This window comes from Apodemus sylvaticus, chromosome 1, assembly GCF_947179515.1.
Source record: "Apodemus sylvaticus chromosome 1, mApoSyl1.1, whole genome shotgun sequence".
Lineage (NCBI taxonomy): Eukaryota > Metazoa > Chordata > Mammalia > Rodentia > Muridae > Apodemus > Apodemus sylvaticus.
In genome coordinates this window covers 20,829,356-20,848,419 of record NC_067472.1, presented here as the reverse complement: position 1 = coordinate 20,848,419, position 19,064 = coordinate 20,829,356, and the positions used below count along the sequence as shown (strand labels likewise).

At 43.3% G+C, this 19,064-nt stretch overlaps 1 protein-coding gene across 1 annotated transcript in view; it reads left to right on the top strand.

Annotated features, from left to right (window-relative positions):
- Cc2d2b (coiled-coil and C2 domain containing 2B) overlaps positions 1 to 15,754 on the top strand; it is a 70,364-nt gene extending 54,610 nt beyond the window's left edge. Inside the window, exons 29-34 of the mRNA XM_052172314.1 lie at positions 1,282 to 1,395; positions 3,728 to 3,862; positions 4,201 to 4,323; positions 10,440 to 10,498; positions 12,906 to 13,080; positions 15,088 to 15,754. Of these exons, the coding sequence (XP_052028274.1) occupies positions 1,282 to 1,395; positions 3,728 to 3,862; positions 4,201 to 4,323; positions 10,440 to 10,498; positions 12,906 to 13,080; positions 15,088 to 15,276 (795 nt within the window). The 3' untranslated portion in view covers positions 15,277 to 15,754. The remainder of the gene's footprint in view (positions 1 to 1,281; positions 1,396 to 3,727; positions 3,863 to 4,200; positions 4,324 to 10,439; positions 10,499 to 12,905; positions 13,081 to 15,087) is intronic.
- The last annotated feature ends 3,310 nt before the right edge of the window (positions 15,755 to 19,064 follow it).

Genomic DNA, 19,064 nt, shown 5'->3' with positions numbered 1-19,064 from the left:
GCCATGGGGAGGGGAGCCCTTAAGCTGGAGGGAGGGGAGAGGACAGGAGAGGAGGCCTAGGATGCCAGCATGGCTGTGAAATGTGCAACAGGTGCTTGGCACACTGGGGGACACAGAGGCCAGCATGGACTTTGATATCCTGATAAATAAAACAAGTAGCCGCGTGTCCCTTCTAGAAGTAAGGGAAATGACTCCTTTTGGAGTCGGTTTATTTTTTGTTTTTATTTTTATTTTTATTTTTACTTTATTTTTATTTTTATTTGAGAAGGGAACCAGTTTCATAAGTTCCTGAGAAATTCTGTCTTTTATCTAAGTGCCAGAAATCCTATAATCCAGTGTAAGCTCATTTCTGGGTATTTGGATAGCCTGGGAGACTTAAGAGCTACCATTTGAACATGTAAGCCCAATGTTGCTAATAGATAGTCAGAAATCTAAAGGTTTACACAAAAGTTTTCTTTTAAAAAAAATTCTAGGGCCAAGGCTGGGAGTAGCGCGGCCCATGCCTTTAATCCTGGCACTCAGGAAACAGAGTCAGGCAAATATCTCTGAGTTTGAAGCCAGCTTGGTCTACATAGTGAATTCTATAACAGACAGGGACTCAAAATAACAACAACAACAACAACAAAACAAAAACACACAAAAAATGTCTATGGACCAAACAAAACATACTTACATTGGCACGGTCATAGGCCACCAGGCTGCCTTTCCTGCTGTTCCCATTCCTATTTGCCACACTCTTACTCAGTATCCTGTGTCTGATCTCTTACCTGTATATAGCTCATCTGTCCAGCACTTTAGGGTAAGAAGTTTCCATTGTGCTTCCTGATTGGACATCATTTAACTTATATCTCTTCCTTTCTTTGAGTCAAATACTGTATTGGTATAGGACGCACTGTAGCTCCATTTCCCCCGGATCCTGTGTGATTCCTTATCTGATACACTCCCTTGGAAGTTCAGGGCAGTATATTTGTCTTGAGTGAAAAGTCTCTCATTGCAGATATAAATTCTCTGGCCACTCCGTATAATATTCATATCAACTGTCCCATTATCAGAATGGCCTGGTGTTCCAAGTTAATATTCTCTTCTTCTTACACCTTGTCAAAGTCAGAGTTTTCTGCCTTGCTTTTGTATTAAGAGCCTGATAAAGTGGCTGTCTGGACCGCAGGGAGTGTAAGGCTCTAAGTGCCTCGCTTACTGGACTCAACTTTCTCTTTCCATTCTCCTCTTCTCCCTCTCCTACTTTTAGAATACACTGTTATTCTTGTTCCTTTTTTGCCCCAGTGCTGCATTAGTTTGGCCATCGGAAATAAAGAAGAGCACGCTATCCTTCTCTGTAATTTCTTTCTGTACTTCGGGAAGAAGGCATTGGTGATCCTGGGAACTTCAGTACTAGAAGTAAGTGCTGGGAAAGTGTGAACGAAACTCAACCAGACTTAAGCTGCTTGTCTGGTAGACTTCTGGCTAACCAGAGAGCTTCATGGGCAAGCATTTGTGACCTGAGGGTAATGCTGGTGCACCAACATTTCTGCAGATTTTGCTTTTCTTCTTGTACAATGGCGCTCTTGACATGGCCTCTGGGAATATTAAATCACCTCATATCACAGCAGCTGTTTGTGGTGAATATGTAGCGAATGAGCTAGGAGAGAGGGGTGCCGTGCGGCATCGCGCGCACAGCTCTGTGGCTATCCTCATCCACCGCCACCATCTGATCTCAGAAACTACATTGTGAGGCTTGAACAAACACTCTAATGGTGTCTTCTCTGCTTTTACATTGTGCTTCTGAATATATCCCTCCCTGCTTTAGGCCCTACAGGGATGCCTAGTCATATGTCAGCATTTCTGGTCTTGCTTTTTGTTTGTTTGTTTGTTTTGTTACTATGATGTGACTTATTTCCCAAGATCCCTTGCCATAGCTTACTATTTGTCAAATTTGTTAATGTCCCCTTTGATCCACTACCCTGGTTGTAAGTGCAGTAGGTGGCACTAATACCAGTGGACCCAGCTATACCACTCCTGGGCATATACCCAGAAGACACTCCTACATGTAATAAGGACACATGCTCCACTATGTTCATAGCTGCCTTATTTATAATAGCCAGAAGCTGGAAAGAACCCAGTTGTCCCTCAACAGAGGAATGGATACAGAAACTATGTTATATATACACAATGGAGTACTATTCAGCTATTAAAAACAATGAATTCATGAAATTCTTAGGCAAATGGATGGAACTAGAAAGTGTCATCCTGAGCGAGGTAACCCAGTCACAAAAGAACGCACATTAACTCACTAATAAGCGGATGCTAGTCCAAAAGCTCAAAATAAACAAGTTACAACTCATCAAGCTCAAGAAGAAGGAGGACTTAAGTGAGGGTGCTTTGGTTCCTCTAAGAAAGGGAACAAAATAGTCACAGGAGCAATAAGGGAGACAGTGTGGAGCAGAGACTGAAGTAAAGGCCACCCAGAGACTGCCCTACCTAGGGAGTAATCCTATAAGATCTCAATAAATAACTGTAATTTGATCCATTGAGGCACTCCACGGTGAGCAGGTTCCAGCTCAGTTGGTGGTTGGGGTGAAGCGAGGCACAGTAATGAAGAACAAGTGCTCTGGGCCGGAGACTTAGAGACGCAAGCTGGGCAGAGCAGTGTGGAGACTGGCTGCGGTTATTTGCCTCTCGGTCCTGTTAACCTCTGCCCGGGACTGAATGTTATCATTACTTGAAGTATTGATTTTTCCACCAAGAAAGTCTCAACACTATGAGAAGATACATGCAGAGCAAAATAATAACTATTTTTTAAAAAAAACTTTTAAAAAAAAACTTTAAAATTTGTATTTATTATTCGGGAGTCACATGCCACAGCACACCTGCGGTAGCCAGAGGAAAACTTGAGTGCTTTCTCCTTCTGCCTGGGCAGGTTCCTGTGGCCAGGCCAGCAGGCTTTTACCAGCTGAGCCACCTCACTGGCCCCATAACTAATACTTAACTGTCTTTTTCTAAATACATATCTATTATCGTTATTAGTGTGTAAGTGTATGGGTGGCAGGAAGACATGCCAAGGCACACATGTGGAGGTCAAAGGGCAACTCTGAGGAGTTTTCCTTGAACTTTTTCATGGGTTCCCCAGGATGGAGCTCATGTTACTAACTTAGCTTTCCATGGCAAGTGCCTTCGCCCACGAAGATGCTCCCCAGCCCCGGTCTTCTTATCCATTAGCTTGCTTTCCTGTATACTTGACCTTCTAGTTGATTCCCTCTGAGCTTTAGACCGGTTTATCCTACTCGGCCTGGTGCTCAGTCTCCAGATATGTGCTAACCAAAGTGAGTCCGCACAGTACTTTTGTGAGAATTAGACAAAAGTGACCCTGTCACAATGCTTTAGGACTGTCTGCTAGAGAGTCATCGTAGCATACTGAGTTTGTTAGAGTAACATGTTTTATTGCCACCAGTGTGCCCTACAGAACCTCTAACAGTGGCACTGGCTCACAGATTCTCTTATTTAAATCTTACTACTACCTAGGTCTAAGGATTTCTGAAACTTTCTTGACTTTGATTTTGTTGTGGTTGACGTTTGTTTTTTGTTTTGGGGGGCTTTTTTGCTGTTAAGTTGTTTTTCTTTTTAAAAAACATTGTTTAAGCCCCAAAAACCCATAACTTGGAATAATTATAATTTCTACATATAGAAGGAAGTCAACAAACACATTGTGTGATGACTCTTCTCCCTTACGCAGGGCCATGTGGCTTATGTATTAACCCAAGAAACTGGCGAGTGTTTGCTTTGGGATCCATCAACTGGGCAATGCCATAAGCAGTTTGATCCATTTTGTCCCTTGCAAAGTGTAGATTGCTTGTTCAATGATAAAAATGTAAGTATGTGAATAAAAAAACTTGAGTTATTTCTTCACATCATCCTGAGCACACATTAGATTCTCCCAGGAACTTTGAAGTCATGGTACCCCCTAGTCTGTGGGGTCAGGGATTAGCCCATCTTTTACCCTTAAAGCTAGTTTGTAGAGCTTCTAATGTTGGCACTACCAGGCTAATGCTGCCCTTTCAGAGCCCCGGAATCTGTTCCTTCCTCATATCCCCCTTGGCTTCAGCCACTTAAGTTGACTACAAGCCTATAAAATTTTGTATCATTCTTCCCCGATGTAGTCTTGTGTTTCTGTGGGCTTACAGTGTCTATTTGTTAATGTTTTCATAGGTCTGGTTTAATATTCAACAAAATAATACACCAATGGCTGTACAATTTGACTATTCAAAAGAAAGCTTCTGGAAACAGCTGCTTCCAAAAAACTTTCAGGGGAACAAAGCCCAGAGTGTACAGGTAAATACTCCTTCAGGTGTACCTGTGTGAGTGTTACTATTGCTTCTAATCTTTGTTATTTGTAACAGCCCAATTGTTGAATTACTCAGCAATGCTCACCCAAAATGAATCTTCTCTGCCACCCAGCTTATGTTTGGGCTACTTTGATGCCTTTCCTGTTATCTTCAGAAAAAAAATAATTTGAGGAAAAGAATGTCATTGCAAATGTTATTTAGGTCTTATAACCTTTCCCATCAGAAATAAAACACATAACATTCAAGATGGCATGTAAGTTTTCATGTCTTGTGATGATCAAGTATAAAAACTGATAAGTAGAAGTGCTTCTCTGGACTCAAAACCACAGTGATTATCTTGCAGAATGAAAATAGGACAGAAATGGTACGAGTTGGTGGAGGTAACGCAAAGATGGCAGCAAGGTCTAAAACCACATCAGCAAGGGGAGGAGCTAGAGTGGGCATCCCTTCAGAAGCCGGACTCTGATGGCGCTCTCTTCATTTACTTTTGAAATAAGACAGGAGGAAAACGGCTTGGTGTCCGGAGTCAGGAGACCAGCTTGACCCGGTATCTACGTCATGGCTGAGCATATGTGTACTGTGATCAGTAGCACTTTCTGGATTGAGGGCCACGGGATAGCAGTGGGAAGGCAATGCAGAGTCCACAGACTAGGAGTTGCGAACCAAGAGAAAAGGAAGGGGCTGTGAGGAGGAGAGAGGGAACAAAATGAGAATAACGGATGAAAGAGTGCATAGAAGCAGAAATTCAAATGTTCGACCTTACAATCAGGGGAACATAACTTAAAAATAAAAGATGTGTGATCATAGAACTATTAACAAAAAGCCGAGAAATGATGGAGGTATACATTTCCTGATAGTATGATGAGGTTGAACTTGCTCAACTTGCGATCTACCAGTTGAACCATCTAGCTGTGCGCCCTAGAAAATATGCTCAGTTAGAAAGCACAGTGGACAGCTGAGAATCATTTGAAACAGCAAGGAATTGGAAAGCATTCCCAATTAGGAAATTAGTCCGTGAGTTGTGAAAAAACGCATATGATGAATTTGTCCATGGCAGTGGAAAATGTTTGAACAAGTTTGCAGTAGTTCTCAGTCTATACATCATTACCTTGGGATGGATGGGTGAATCTGCACATCAGTAGTTTTTCAAGCTCCCCAATCCCAATTTCCAGCCAAGGTCTAGAAGCACTGGCCTAGGGCTAGGCATAACAAGAAGAATGGATATAAAAAGTGTTATAGGAAGAAAAATAAAGAGAATGTGAAATAATGCATAAGTACAAAAATACTTAGTGAAGTTTGGAAAAGACATATGTGTACATAATAGTACACACACTTTTATATACAATAGATTTGTAAAGGCATTTATAGGAATGCTAAGTACCAAATGCCTCTTAGAAGTCACCTTTAGATGGGGGAAGGGGAAGAAGAGCGATCCAGAGAGAAGTATACACAGCACAATAAGGAGCTTGGTATACATGTGCCGATGCCAAGCCAACACTCCCCAATGATTCCACCTCCAGGATGCTGGATTCTTCTTAATCACAGCCCCAGCTGACCAGACACCACAGACCATTCACACAAGTCTTTGCTTACATCTGGAAGTCACAAGCCAGACCTTTCTCATCTGCATTGTGTGACTCTTATCTTCTAAGCTCCTATCGAACAGCCAAGGAGCTCTTAACACTCGTCAGCTTTCCTAGCCCCAAAGTTCCAGAGTCTTTCCACAGCATAGTCCTAAAACAGCATGGTCAGGTCTTGTCACAGCAATTTCTTACTATCCCGGTACCAGTTTCTGTCTTCATCACTGTTCTTTTGCTTTGAAGAGACACCATAACCAAGGCAGCCATCATAAGAGAAAGCATTTAACTGGGGGCTTGCTTACAGTTTCAGAGGTTTAGTCCATTATCATCATGGTAGGAAGCATGGCAGCATGCAAGCAGACCCTAGAGTGGTAGCTGTGAACTACATATACCTAGAGTGCTAGCTTGCCTTTCTTCTTCTTCTTCTTCTTCTTCTTCTTCTTCTTCTTCTTCTTCTTCTTCTTCTTCTTCTTCTTCTTCTTCTTCTTCCTTTTTCTTCTTCTTTTTCTTCTTTTTCTTCTTCTTCTTTCTTTTTCTTCTTCTTTCTTTTTCTTCTTCTTTCTTTTTCTTCTTCTTCTTCTTTATTTTTCTTCTTTTTTCTTCTTTTTCTTCTTTCTTTCATTCCTTCTTCCTCTTCCTCTTCTTCTTCTTCTTCTTCTTCTTCTTCTTCTTCTTCTTCTTCTTCTTCTTCTTCTTCTTCTTCTTCTTCTTCTTCTTCTTCTTCTTCTTTCTCCTTCCTCCTCCTCCTCCTTCTTCTCTAAAGGGCCAGGGATACAGTTTAGTGGTAGAGCATTTGGCTATTGTGCATGAGACCCTGGATTCAGTCCTCAGTACTGCAAATAAATAGAAAATAAATAAAATAGAATAAATTTGAAATGAATGAGTAAAAACCTAGGCAGATATAGAAGGATACAATGGTTACATATAGCTGAGTGGCTGGCTATATGTTGGGGAGGTGTCCATTCTGTCATGCTCAATGACTGTGTGTGTATTCAAGGCAACCCTCAACAGCAAAAGAAAAGCACAGTCACAGGGGCCAAAGTCAGGATTACCAAGGAATAGAGAGTTTTCCCCACCTTCAAAGAATCCCCTTTTCTTTTAAGTACTAACAGAAATAACCCCTGTCGATCAGTTCCTTGTGCATCCTTCTAAACAGTCTCCATGCAGATCAAGCTATGTGTGTATTTTTATATTTCCTGTTTGAAGTGCCATTTTTTAAAAAGGGAAATGTGCTTATCTTTCTTGTGCAAACCACAAGTAGTGGTTTCGGTGCTGCTGCCTCCTAGAGAGAGTGATCTGTTCAGAGGTTTTGCTTCTGGTTTTTTTCTGGTCTGTTTATTTCTTTCCTTGTCCAGTCAGGTGGGGTTTAGCAGTTTCCTGTTGGTGTTGTGTTAGATATAGCTGCCACAAGGTAAAAGATACACCCCTCTTCTTTGACCTTCCATATTCAAGGAGGAAAATCCATCAACAAAGTCCCAAGCAGTAGCCACAGGAGTGATGAGAGCCTCTGCAGAAGTCCTGAATGTGGTTTGGGGAGCTCACAGCAGGAAAAGGGGGGAGGGACTTGGCAGGGGGGTATGGAGGGGGTGTTTCAGGAAAGTGGGTGACAAGCTAAGTGACCAGAACTTGCCTCCCTTTTTTAAAAAAAAAAAACTGTTTAATTTATTTACATTCCAAATGTTGCCCCCCTTCCCAGTCCCCCCCAAGAGTTCTTCACTCCCTCTCCTTTGACTCTGAGAGGGTGATCCTATTCCCCTCCCCCCAAGCATCCAAGTCTTGACAGGATTAGGCGCATCCTCTCACAATGAGGCCAGACAAGGTGGTTCTCTGCTACATATGTGCCAGGGGCCATGGACCAACCAATGCATGCTCTTTGGTTGGTGGCTTAGTCTTTGGGAGCTCCCAGTGGTCCAGGTTAGTTTGATGCTGTTGGTCTTCCTGTGGAGTTGCCATCTCCTTCAGTTCCTTCAATCCTTCTGTTAGCTCTTCCATAGGGGTCCCAATCTCAGTCCAATGGGTGGCTGTAAGGATCTACATGTCTCAGTCAGCTGCTGGCAGAGCCTCTCAGAGGACAACCATGTGTCCTGTCTGCAAGTACAATATGGCATCAGTAATAGTATCAAGGTTTGGTGCCCGCCCATGGGATTGATCCCAAATTGGGCTGCTCACTGTATGGCCTTTCCTTTAGTCTCTGCTCCATTTTTGTCCCTGCATTTCCTTTAGATAGGAATAATTCTGGGTCAAAGTTTTGAAAGATGGGTGGGTTGCCCCATTTCTTCACAGGGGCCCTGACTATCTACTGGAGGTGGTCTCTTCAGGTTCCATTGCTCCAGTATTGGCTAAGGTCACCCCCACTAAATCCTGGGAACTTACATCCCAGGTCTCTGGATTTTTAGAGGTTCTCCCTGCCCCACAACTCCTGAAGCTGCATATTTCCATTCATTCTCCTGGCCCTCTGGGCTTCTCTCCCCCATACCTGATCCTACCCCCCTCCTTTCCCACCCAGTTTCCACTGCCTCACATGATTATTTTGTTCCCCTTATAAGTGGGATTAAAGCATCCTCATTTGGGACTTCCTTCTTGTTAAACTTCTTACGAGTTGTAGCATGGGTATTCTGTATTTTAGTTTAATATTTACTTATCGGTGAATACATACCATGCATGTCCTACAGAAAATGTGGTTCATTTATATAATGAAATACTATTCAACTATTCAAAACAAGGAGATCATGACTTTTGCAGGCAAATGGATGGAACTAGACAATATCATCCTGAGTGAGGTAACTCAGAACTTGCTCCTTGAAATTCAGGGGAAAGAATGGCCTCTAGGGGACAGCTAGCAGTGAGCTCTGCAGTGGCCAGGGAGAGTCTCTAGGAGCTTCCAGAGCTGCTTGGTTGCTGCAAGAGCAGAGATGGGTCGAAGGATGAGAAAAATCCTGGTAGAGACCTGAGCCCTAATCTTTAGGGAAGTCAGAAGCTATCATCACTGCAGGAGGCCATGATCAAATCCGACCGCTGGACTTGTATCTTTATTGACTTTTTATGGTGCTTGAAACTTACCCCAGAGCTCTGTGCTTGTAAAGCAAGCACTACCATCGTGCATTATCTCTCCCTGTCAGTCTCCTGCCTTACCACATGCATCCCAGAATAAGCTATTATCTGAATGACCACTACTTTACATGATCAAGAACACATGTTTCATTGTGCAATACAAGCACACCCAGATCCAAGATTAACAGGAAAACTTTTTGAAGTTTTGAAGAACACAAAATCTTGCAAAGAAAGGCCCCTTCAGTGAAATTGGAAAGCTCACAAAACCCCATCACAGGATTTACCGAGTCAGCATACTTAGGCCTCATTCTCAGACCTGAGGGTCTCACTGATCCACAGGAGTCACCTCGTGGGTAGGTAGTGGCTGCTGGATCAGGGACTCAGTCTCCCTGCTCTGTCCAGTGTGGCTACAGCCCCCTCAAGGTGTTTGGAGTTCAGACTTTTGTTTCTTGCTCTGCTAGGCCATGTTCAATGGGCCTGAGTCTGCTCCTTACTGTAGCAGCTGTCTAACCACAGCATGCACCAGAATCACTGGGGGACTGGTTAAAACAAGGACCACTGGGCCTCACCCTAGTTTCTGATTCAGTGGCTATGATAGCAGAGTTGAGAATTTACATTCTTAATAAGTTCTCATGTCTGGGGTTGGTTGTAGGGCCACAGTTTGGGGATCTAGAGACCCGATAGGTCCTAGTGTTCTTCCCTTTTACACAACTTTCTTTCCACTCTGGGGATCATCTGTCCCCATCCCTTCAGCTGCCACTATTCCTTGGTTCAGAAACTCAAAGTAGAGACTGTTGAAAATCAGCTCCTTAAAACTGGCCTTGTGAATCTCACTTGGAGCTAGAGTAGCGTTAGTTAGGAACGTGAGATGTGAACCCACCGTGGGACAGGAAATGAACAAACATGAAGGACACTGCTCCCTACTGTAGGACAGAGTCTACTGCGTGGAGGCTTTGAGATGGAGGCATGAAATCTGTGTATTTAAGTACATATACATATGCAGGTACATATAGGCATAAAGAACTGATTCCTGCCAGCTACAAGAAACACAGACCCAGAGAAGAGTGGTTATAAACCATGCCAGAAGGGTAACAGCATTATCTGATGTCTACTGAGCCTGTTCTAATGATCAAAGCAACTGAGGTTCAGAACTTTGCCAAAGTGACCATAAGCATGAGAGACCAGTGTGTGAGGTCATTTGGTGCTTTCAGTAAGTATTCTAGATACTTGCCTAAAAAAAATTAGAATAGCAAATGTGTTTTACCCATGAAAGCTATCTTTTACAACCCCACCTCCATGCTGAGTAAGTAGTATGGAAATCGAAGGAAATGCGTGATCTCTGAATTTGAAATGGCTTTTTCAAGACAGACTGGTTTGGGTCCTGCTTCTCCAGACCCAGGATTTCAGGGGTGACTTGGATTTAAAGGTGGTCTCTAGAGTTGCTGCTAACTTTCAGCTGTCTGCATTTCAGCCTGAAGAGATCGTTTACTCGGATACCGATAAAAGCATGGTAGAAGATCTGAAGAGCAGGTACTCTGTCTTCCCTCACATCTCATGCCCAGCCATCTTCTAATCATCTAGCCCGGCCTCTCAAATTGCTCATTAGACTTGACAACAGTGGAACTGGAGTTACAGATGGTTTTAAGCCACCATGTGGCAGCTATGAATTAGGCCTGGGTCCTCTGGAAGAGCAGTCAATGCTCTTAACTGTTGAGCCATCTCTGCAGTCCTCGTTTCCCAGTTCTTAAGAAAACAAGGAGTAAGCACAGTAGAGAAAAGGTTCCTTTTGCACTGTTTACTGTTTGCACTGGAGCTACTGTTTACTGTTTGCACTGTTTTACTGTTTGCACTGTTTTACTGTTTACACTGTTTACTGTTTGCACTGGAGCTACTGTTTGCACTGTTTGCACTGTTTGCTGTTTGCACTGGAGCTACTGTTTACTGTTTGCACTATTTACTGTTTGCACTGTTTTACTGTTTGCACTGTTTTACTGTTTGCACTGGAGCTACTGCTTACTGTTTGCACTGGAGCTACTGTTTACTGTTTGCACTGGAGCTACTGTTTGCACTGTTTACTGTTTGCACTGTTCGTACTGTTTACTGTTTGCACTGTTTACTGTTTGCACTGCTTTACTGTTTGCACTGTTTACTGTTTGCACTGGAGCTACTGTTTACTGTTTGCACTGGAGGTACTGTTTACTGTTTGCACTGCTTACTGTTTGTACTGTTTTACTGTTTGCACTGTTTATTGTTTGTACTGTTTACTGTTTGCACTGTTTTATTGTTTGCACTGTTTACTGTTTGCACTGTTTACTGTTTACACTGCTTTACTGTTTGCACTGTTTACTGTTTGCACTGCTTTACTGTTTGCACTGTTTACTGTTTGCACTGGAGCTACTGTTTACTGTTTGCACTGTTTTATTGTTTGCACTGTTTACTGTTTGCACTGCTTACTGTTTGTACTGTTTTACTGTTTGCACTGTTTATTGTTTGTACTGTTTACTGTTTGCACTGTTTTATTGTTTGCACTGTTTACTGTTTGCACTGTTTACTGTTTACACTGCTTTACTGTTTGCACTGTTTACTGTTTGCACTGCTTTACTGTTTGCACTGTTTACTGTTTGCACTGGAGCTACTGTTTACTGTTTGTACTGGAGCTACTGTTTACTGTTTGCACTGTTTACTGATTGTACTGTTTTACTGTTTGCACTGTTTATTGTTTGTACTGTTTACTGTTTGCACTGTTTTACTGTTTGCACTGTTTACTGTTTGCACTGCTTTACTGTTTGCACTGGCGCTACTGTTTGCACTGTTTTACTGTTTGCACTGGAGCTACTGTTTGCACTGCTTTACTGTTTGCACTGTTTACTGTTTGCACTGGAGCTACTGTTTACTGTTTGCACTGTTTACTGTTGGCACTGTTTTACTGTTTGCACTGTTTTACTGTTTGCACTGTTTTACTATTTGCACTGTTTACTGTTTGCACTGTTTTACTATTTGCACTGTTTTACTATTTGCACTGTTTTACTGTTTGCACTGTTTTACTGTTTGCACTGTTTTACTGTTTGCACTGTTTTACTGTTTGCACTGGAACTGCTTCCAGAACTGCCTGAACTATCTGTTCTAAGGGCCCAGAGTCCACTGGCATCATTATCAGAAGGCAAAGCACTCTGATGCCAGACCCCACTGAGATCCACTGCACACGCCAGCTGACATACCATAAATGCAGGAGTTGCATTGTAAACTCAGTCAAGAAGAGACTCTCAGCTGCTTCTCTCTGACAACCTGTAGACACAACCCCACGAGGCCGTCTCACTCACAGCAGCCCATGATCCAACTTACACCCTTCTCCCTTTTTCCACCATGGTGCCACCAGGCACTAGTGCAGGGGTGGTCCATACCTCTGCTCCTGTGGAACTGCATTCTAGTGTGAGTGTGTGGCTGTGGGTGGGAGTGACCACCAAATTTAGTCTCTCGCCTCCCTTCCTTCCAAGTCCACATCCTGAATTGACTGAACTAATGATGCCACTCCTGCTAATCCCAGAGACTAGATATCTGCATTTTTGTAAAGGCAAGTTCCTGGAAACACTACACCCTTTGTCCAATGAACCTTTAGAGGTAAATGTCTCAGTCAGTAATCACATGGCAGACACTGTCCATCAGCAACTGTTTATACTGGGGTCTGGAAGAGATGCTCTTAGTAGACCCCATTTCTGGCTATGCACGGAAGATTCTGGCCTTCCTGAGCCAACAAGAACCTGCCTCTCCATATCTGATTGATCAGTGTAAATCGTAGTTGGCACCCCTCACTGTAAGTGCCTGGTTTCCTCCTAAATCCCAAAAGTTTCTTTCTCATTTATGAAGTGACAAAGTTCTTGTGACAGTGAGTGAGTCGAGTCGCAGTTTGTCACTAAATTACTCTGCGTTCTCACCATAGGATAGAAAGGGCGCTGAAATGTAAAATGATGGAATGGCGACCCAAGCACCCGACGCGCTGGAATCGACAGTGCACTTCTGTCCTACGGCAAATCCTTCCGAAACTAGAGTTTTACACGGGAAGTTTTGCTTCATTTGAAGACAGTGAGCTGGAAAGGCTGCTACAGTTTTATTGGGTTTGTATATGACTTAATGTGCAAATGACATCTGGTTTTAACTGTCATTAACTGGAAAATAGCAGCACTCTAAACTATCTCTGAAATGCCTAGTTTTTTTTTTGGTCACCAAAGACAGATAATTTGGAAATCCAAAGGTAAGAATCTCCTGTTCAGGGAGATTAGATGTCTCCCAGAACTCTCTGAGACAGAGTAGAAAGAGATCTGTTAGGCGCTGGGTACTTCGACTGTCAGGGAGGTGTCTGCAGGTATCATTTATTTGGAAATAGGAAGGAAGCTGTTAGCTTTCTTTATTTTTAATAGAATTTGAAGTTAAAGAGATAAGTAAGATATGGTTAGCTATAAACTAAGGTGTAAAGCTTGGAGCTTCTGTGTAAAAATATCTAAGTAATGAAGCATAGTAGACAATAATTAGGCTGAGACCGAGCTCTTCAGCCTGGATTCTACTTACTTACAGATCAAAAAGTTGTGGTGTAATCACCATCCCATGAGTGGAATTTTCTTAGAACCAACTGTATGTTTCATGACACATAAATGATGGTTTTTGAAGAGAGATGTTCCTGCAACGGGGAAGTTGAGAAATGATCTCAAATAATGTATTTGATTCTGTGTCATTGCTTCTGGGCAAGAGGAATCCAGGAAACCTCAGTGTCTTCTGTGCGCCAATTACTTCCAATTTCATACGCACCAACGTCACTGTTTACCCTCATCTGCACACTGACATCTCCCCGGGTAGGGAAAAGACATCTCAAATTCAGCAAGTCCATAAACAAGCAAGGCAGACGTTTGTTAGTTGTCCTTCTCCTTTTCTTACTGTCAGCACCGGCGACCCTTCACTCACCCCACTGCTCTCTATTGACTGGTCCACTGGGTTCTTACACTCTCCACTCTCCCCCTCCAGGAAGCTAGATGTCTCCCAGGAGAACTCCCTAAGAGAAAGAATGAGATCTGTGCAGTTGAGTCTTTCAGCTGCCAGGGACGGGTCTGCAGACACCATCATCCATTCAAGAATAAGAAGGAAGCTGTTCTTACTTTGTTATTCTAGTTTTTAATAGAGTTTGGAATTAGAGAGATAAATAAAATATAGTTAAATTTAAGCCAAGCTTTAAAGCTTGGAGTGTCTATGTGAAAATGCCAGACTAGTAGGTGTTGACCTGTTGACACAGGTAGCCTGCAGCCTGTAGTCAGATCTTATTTTGACCATTTGGTGGTTTTTACAGAGGTCAAGTCACCTCACCCATCTCGACCTTCCACCCCATTGGATAACAGGGGTAAAATTAGTTGTTTTGTGGTTGTAGTAAGGATCAAATGAGTTTATATTTAGCACTGTGCTCAGCTTCTACTATTTAGTAAATGCTAAACATTGTTTCTGTTCTGTGCCAGGACTTAGGCAGTGAACAGTGAAGATATAATCAAGTGCATTCACACAGGCCTGGGCTACAGTGGCAGATCAGAAACTCTCAATGATGAAATCTTGTTAGGTGAGCTAGATAAAGGACAGCACATGGGAAAGCAAGTGAACAGATTTAATCCTCCTTCAGGAAGCAATGGAAGACTGGCGGGTTCATGGCTGTCATCTGTGTCCTATTATGTAGTGTTACTTCATTCCTTCGCACAGTAGGGACTCCATAGAAACTTGGTTGATGTTGCATAAACCCCTCAGATTTCCACTTAATCCCTCCTACGTAGGACCCCGACATTTCTTTGATGGCAGTTTGATATCTAGAGGGTCCAAGTTTATGCCATGACAACTGCACACATTCCGACATCTGAGAACCTTGGTTGTGCTCCAACCCCGTCTGTAGAGCAGGGATGACGACAGAACTTACCTCACACGGTTACCTGTGGCTTATTTAACACTGTATCCAGACTATCATAGTCACTCACCAAAGGTAATTACTGTTATAACTGCCACACCACTAAGGTTTCTGTGATCTTTCTGCATACCATAATTCCAGACTACTCCTAAGACTGTAACGTACCTGTGTTGTTCTAACCTTGATCCAGGTCACAGGATTTCCCATCCAGATGCCCTACACAGATGTCCAGGCAGTCATTGATGCTGTATACCAGACTGGGATTCACTCTTCTGAATTTCCCCAGACGGAATTTGCTTTGGCTGTGTACATTTATCCATACCCGAACAACATTTTATCTGTGTGGGTCTATTTGGCTTCCTTAGCCCGACATCAGTGAAACAGAAGACAAGAAAAGGCAAAGAGTCCTATGGTCTCCTAGACCCAAGTTTTCCTGACACCTTGAGATTTTGCTGTTTATTTTCAAGTTTATCAATGCTGGGCATAATCTGGATTCCTGTATTGAGTTGAGTACTATGGAGACCACATCAGCACCCCTTCTCCAGCCTTTGCTGATGAGTCTAGGTGACCTCCTGACCAACCCACCTCTTCTGGAAGACTCTTCAGGTATGACTGCTTTGTGTACTGCAATCCACATTAGATCTCCTTCTGGAAAAGAAGCAATTCTGGGCTGCTTCATGCTGCTTAAATTGTGGAGGTCACAACACCTTCATCTGAGCCATCTGGAGAGTCTTATTAAAATGAAGATTCCTAGATCCACCACGACTTCCTGAGTCACAGCCTCTGAGAGGAAAGCAGCACTATTTTCGACAAGCTCCCAAGCAACTTGGGATCTTGTCCCAAGTTCCCCCATTGAATGAGAGACCACCCTTGATCAATACTCATGAGACATGGGTATGTTCAATGCTAGTCCTAGTACAGTTCCAGGTGAGAATTTCTCAGAGAGAACCCTGGGGTCATATTCTAGTCTGAAAGCCAACAGGCTCAAGATGTAAGAAAAGCCTGTTTCAGTTTGAGTTTCAAAGCCAGAAAAGAACTATGTCCCAGCTTAAAGAAATTAAGCAGGAGGAAATCTCCAATCCCTCCTACTCCATTAAGGGAGGGCAATCTTTTAACTCTGCTCAGACCTCCAGCTGCCTGGCTGAGGTCTACCCACACACAGAAGGGCAGTCTGCTCTCCTCAGCCTAGCAAGTCAAATATTCTCCAAGCCAGCATTCCCACAAATATCCAGGGTATATCCGTGATGTTTGATCATTGGTTACCCCACGGCCCAGTCATGTAGATTCCTAATAACGATCTACATCCATTTTAACCAGAAGTAAAAATTAGTATGTACAATTTTAATTTTGATTAACTCCCTGGTAAATTACATATTATAAATATCTGTGGATTTTGACTCCGTTTCCTGAGACTAGCATAATTCTGCACTGTAGTGGCTTAGAAACAAGATCTAGCCGGGCGGTGGTGGCGCACGCCTGTAATTCCAGCACTCTGGGAGGCAGAGACAGGCGGATTTCTGAGTTCGAGGCCAGCCTGGTCTACAGAGTGAGTTCCAGGACAGCCAGGGCTACACAGAGAAACCCTGTCTCGAAAAAAAACAAAAAACAAAAAACAAAAACAACAACAACAACAACAAAGATCTAGGCTCTTCCAGATCCAGTCCATTAGAGGCGCGATTTACCTTTACTCAACGCTCCAAGTGCCAAGTGTCAAATGTTTTAAAGAAGGACAACAGGTGTCATAGCAATAAGAGCAGTTAATGGGCTTATCCAACCTACGTGGGAGATGATGGAAGTGTAGGCAGACACTGAGTGTGAATGCGTTTGCAGTGACATAAACAGTGCCCGGGTGTAGAGTTGTACTAAGGAAACAAATCAAGAGCACAGTCCGGGGCTCCAGGCTCCTCGTGAGTGTTCCGTGTCCAAAGGAATTTGGCAGAGCCTGAGAAGAGCCCCGGACGTTCCCCGGATGTTCCCCGGACGTTCCCCGGATGTTCTACTGCAGACAGCTCCCTAGACTGGGACGTATGGCTGAAGCGAGGTGCACAGTACACCTTGGGGTAAGCTACCATTTTACACGAAACGAGGCAAGCGGGCTATACATGCTATAAAGGCCTGTATACTTCTGGGAAGATACAACAAAAACCACAGCAGTAGTGGTGCCTCTGGGAAAGGCCACCTCTGGAAGAAGTGGAGAAGGGGGTCTGCTAGTCTGCATGGTTTTATGTTGGTTGGATGTTTTGCCTTTTGCTTGCATTTATTTTAAAGTGTTTTCTCTTTTTAACAAAAAGCAATGGCTTTCTCTCTCTTTTTTAACATTTAAATACATTCTGTGTATTTGGTTTACAATGTTTTGGTTTTGTGGTACTTCAGTAGCCTGAAGCCAGGGACTCAGGTACGCTGGGCAAGTACTGTCCTGCTGACCCTCCCCTAGGTCTCAGCACACAGCATTTGATAAACACATGCATCAGGCATAGAGAGCTTCATGAAGAATCATCTCCCCTGAGTGCTCCGATTTTAGTGTCTGCGCTGCCAGAGCGTGGCGACTTTCTACCACCTGAAGTTCCCCAAGTTCACAAAAGCCTCCCAGAGACTCTGTTTCCCCCCAGCCCCCATTTCTTGCAACCAGAGGTTCTAGAACCAAGGTTCTATTCTCTGTTATTCGGGTGCCTTGCCTGGTTTACTTTGAATCCTTTGCTAGTCACTTTTGAAGTTTGGAGTATCTTTCCTGAAGACGAAAACTGTCCTCCATTTTCCTTCCAAATGTGTTTTCTCCTGAGAACCCTTTCATGTTTATTCTCCCCTGTGTCTGGCACACCCATCCACCAGCGAGATATCCAGTCACTTCCCCTCAGGCCTTTGCATGGCTTCCCCATCAGAAAACAATGTCCACCTATCTAGCCTTGCACTTTGTTTTCCTCAAGGCACTTGTTACCCTGTGGTATGGGTTTATCTTTCATTTATTATGACTTTCTCTTCCCAGTAGAATGTAAACTATGGGAACACATAGTTAAAGTAACTGTTTTCTGCCCAGCTCACGCTAAAGGAATGAAAAAAAAAAAAAGACTGAAATTCCTTTTAGGAAAGTAGACTCTAAGACCACCAGAGACATCCAAGAATGAATACTGGCATCTTATAATGAGCCATCTAAGTCTAGAATAATACATGATTTCTGAACCAGTATCTCCCTGCAAACAACATCTTCAAAGTAGAGACTGTCGGACAACCTGCTCATTATAGGATCACATAGACAATTACCACCTGTGACCCACTTTTCTGGAAAGGTTCTTAAGAAAGGTCGGGACTCTAAATCATTTGGAAGCCAAAAGCTGCTTAGTAGTCATGCATTGGAAACTGAGGACGTGGGTACTATTTAAATACCATAAACGACATGGAAATTTTAGCCAGATAACGTCCTTCTTTCTCTATTGGTAGTCTCTACCCAAAATGCACCGGGCTAGGCTGGGTTCTGCCAACTTTCACTTGCGTGCTTCCATTTTTTTTTCCCATCAGTTCCCGCATCCTGGCTATCCTGGGACATCGTGTGATGCTGTCACCCAGGGGTCCGCAGCAGCCCTTCCGCGATGCATGCAAATACCAGCATGCTAAGTCATGCTCCCACAGTGTGCGCTCATCTTTTTTTGTAGTAGTAGTCCTTTGTCACTCTTCCTCTTTCTAAACAAAATATTCAAAGTAAGGGGTGAGGTCTCATGATTTATGTTTAAATATTGAAAGAAGTCGCTCTATAGTCTCTGGAAAATTGAAGGAACCCATCTACTTCTTTTGTGGTGGTCCTGCTGACGCTTTCAAATACTATTGATGGGGTTTCTGCTACTCACATCCCAGCTCCAGCATCCCCTCAAAAGACGCTGGAGTGTTCCCACCGTTTAGGGTTTCCTCACTGACCACTACAGGTGGTTAATTACATCCATTATGGATTTGACCAGTCAGGACGTTAACTCCAGTCACAACTCGCGTGAAATCGCTGAAGCGAAAGCAACAAGAGCTGATCTAGAAGAGCTAAAAGAGGTTTAGGGGGGGAGACTGGAGCAGAACTTGACAACCAAAGCGCTTTGGGGTCTGCTAACAGCTAAAGCCCATTTGGCAAGCTTAGGGTAGGGGCGAGGACCCCGGAGAGCAGCCCCTCGGAAGCCAGACAGCGGGCCG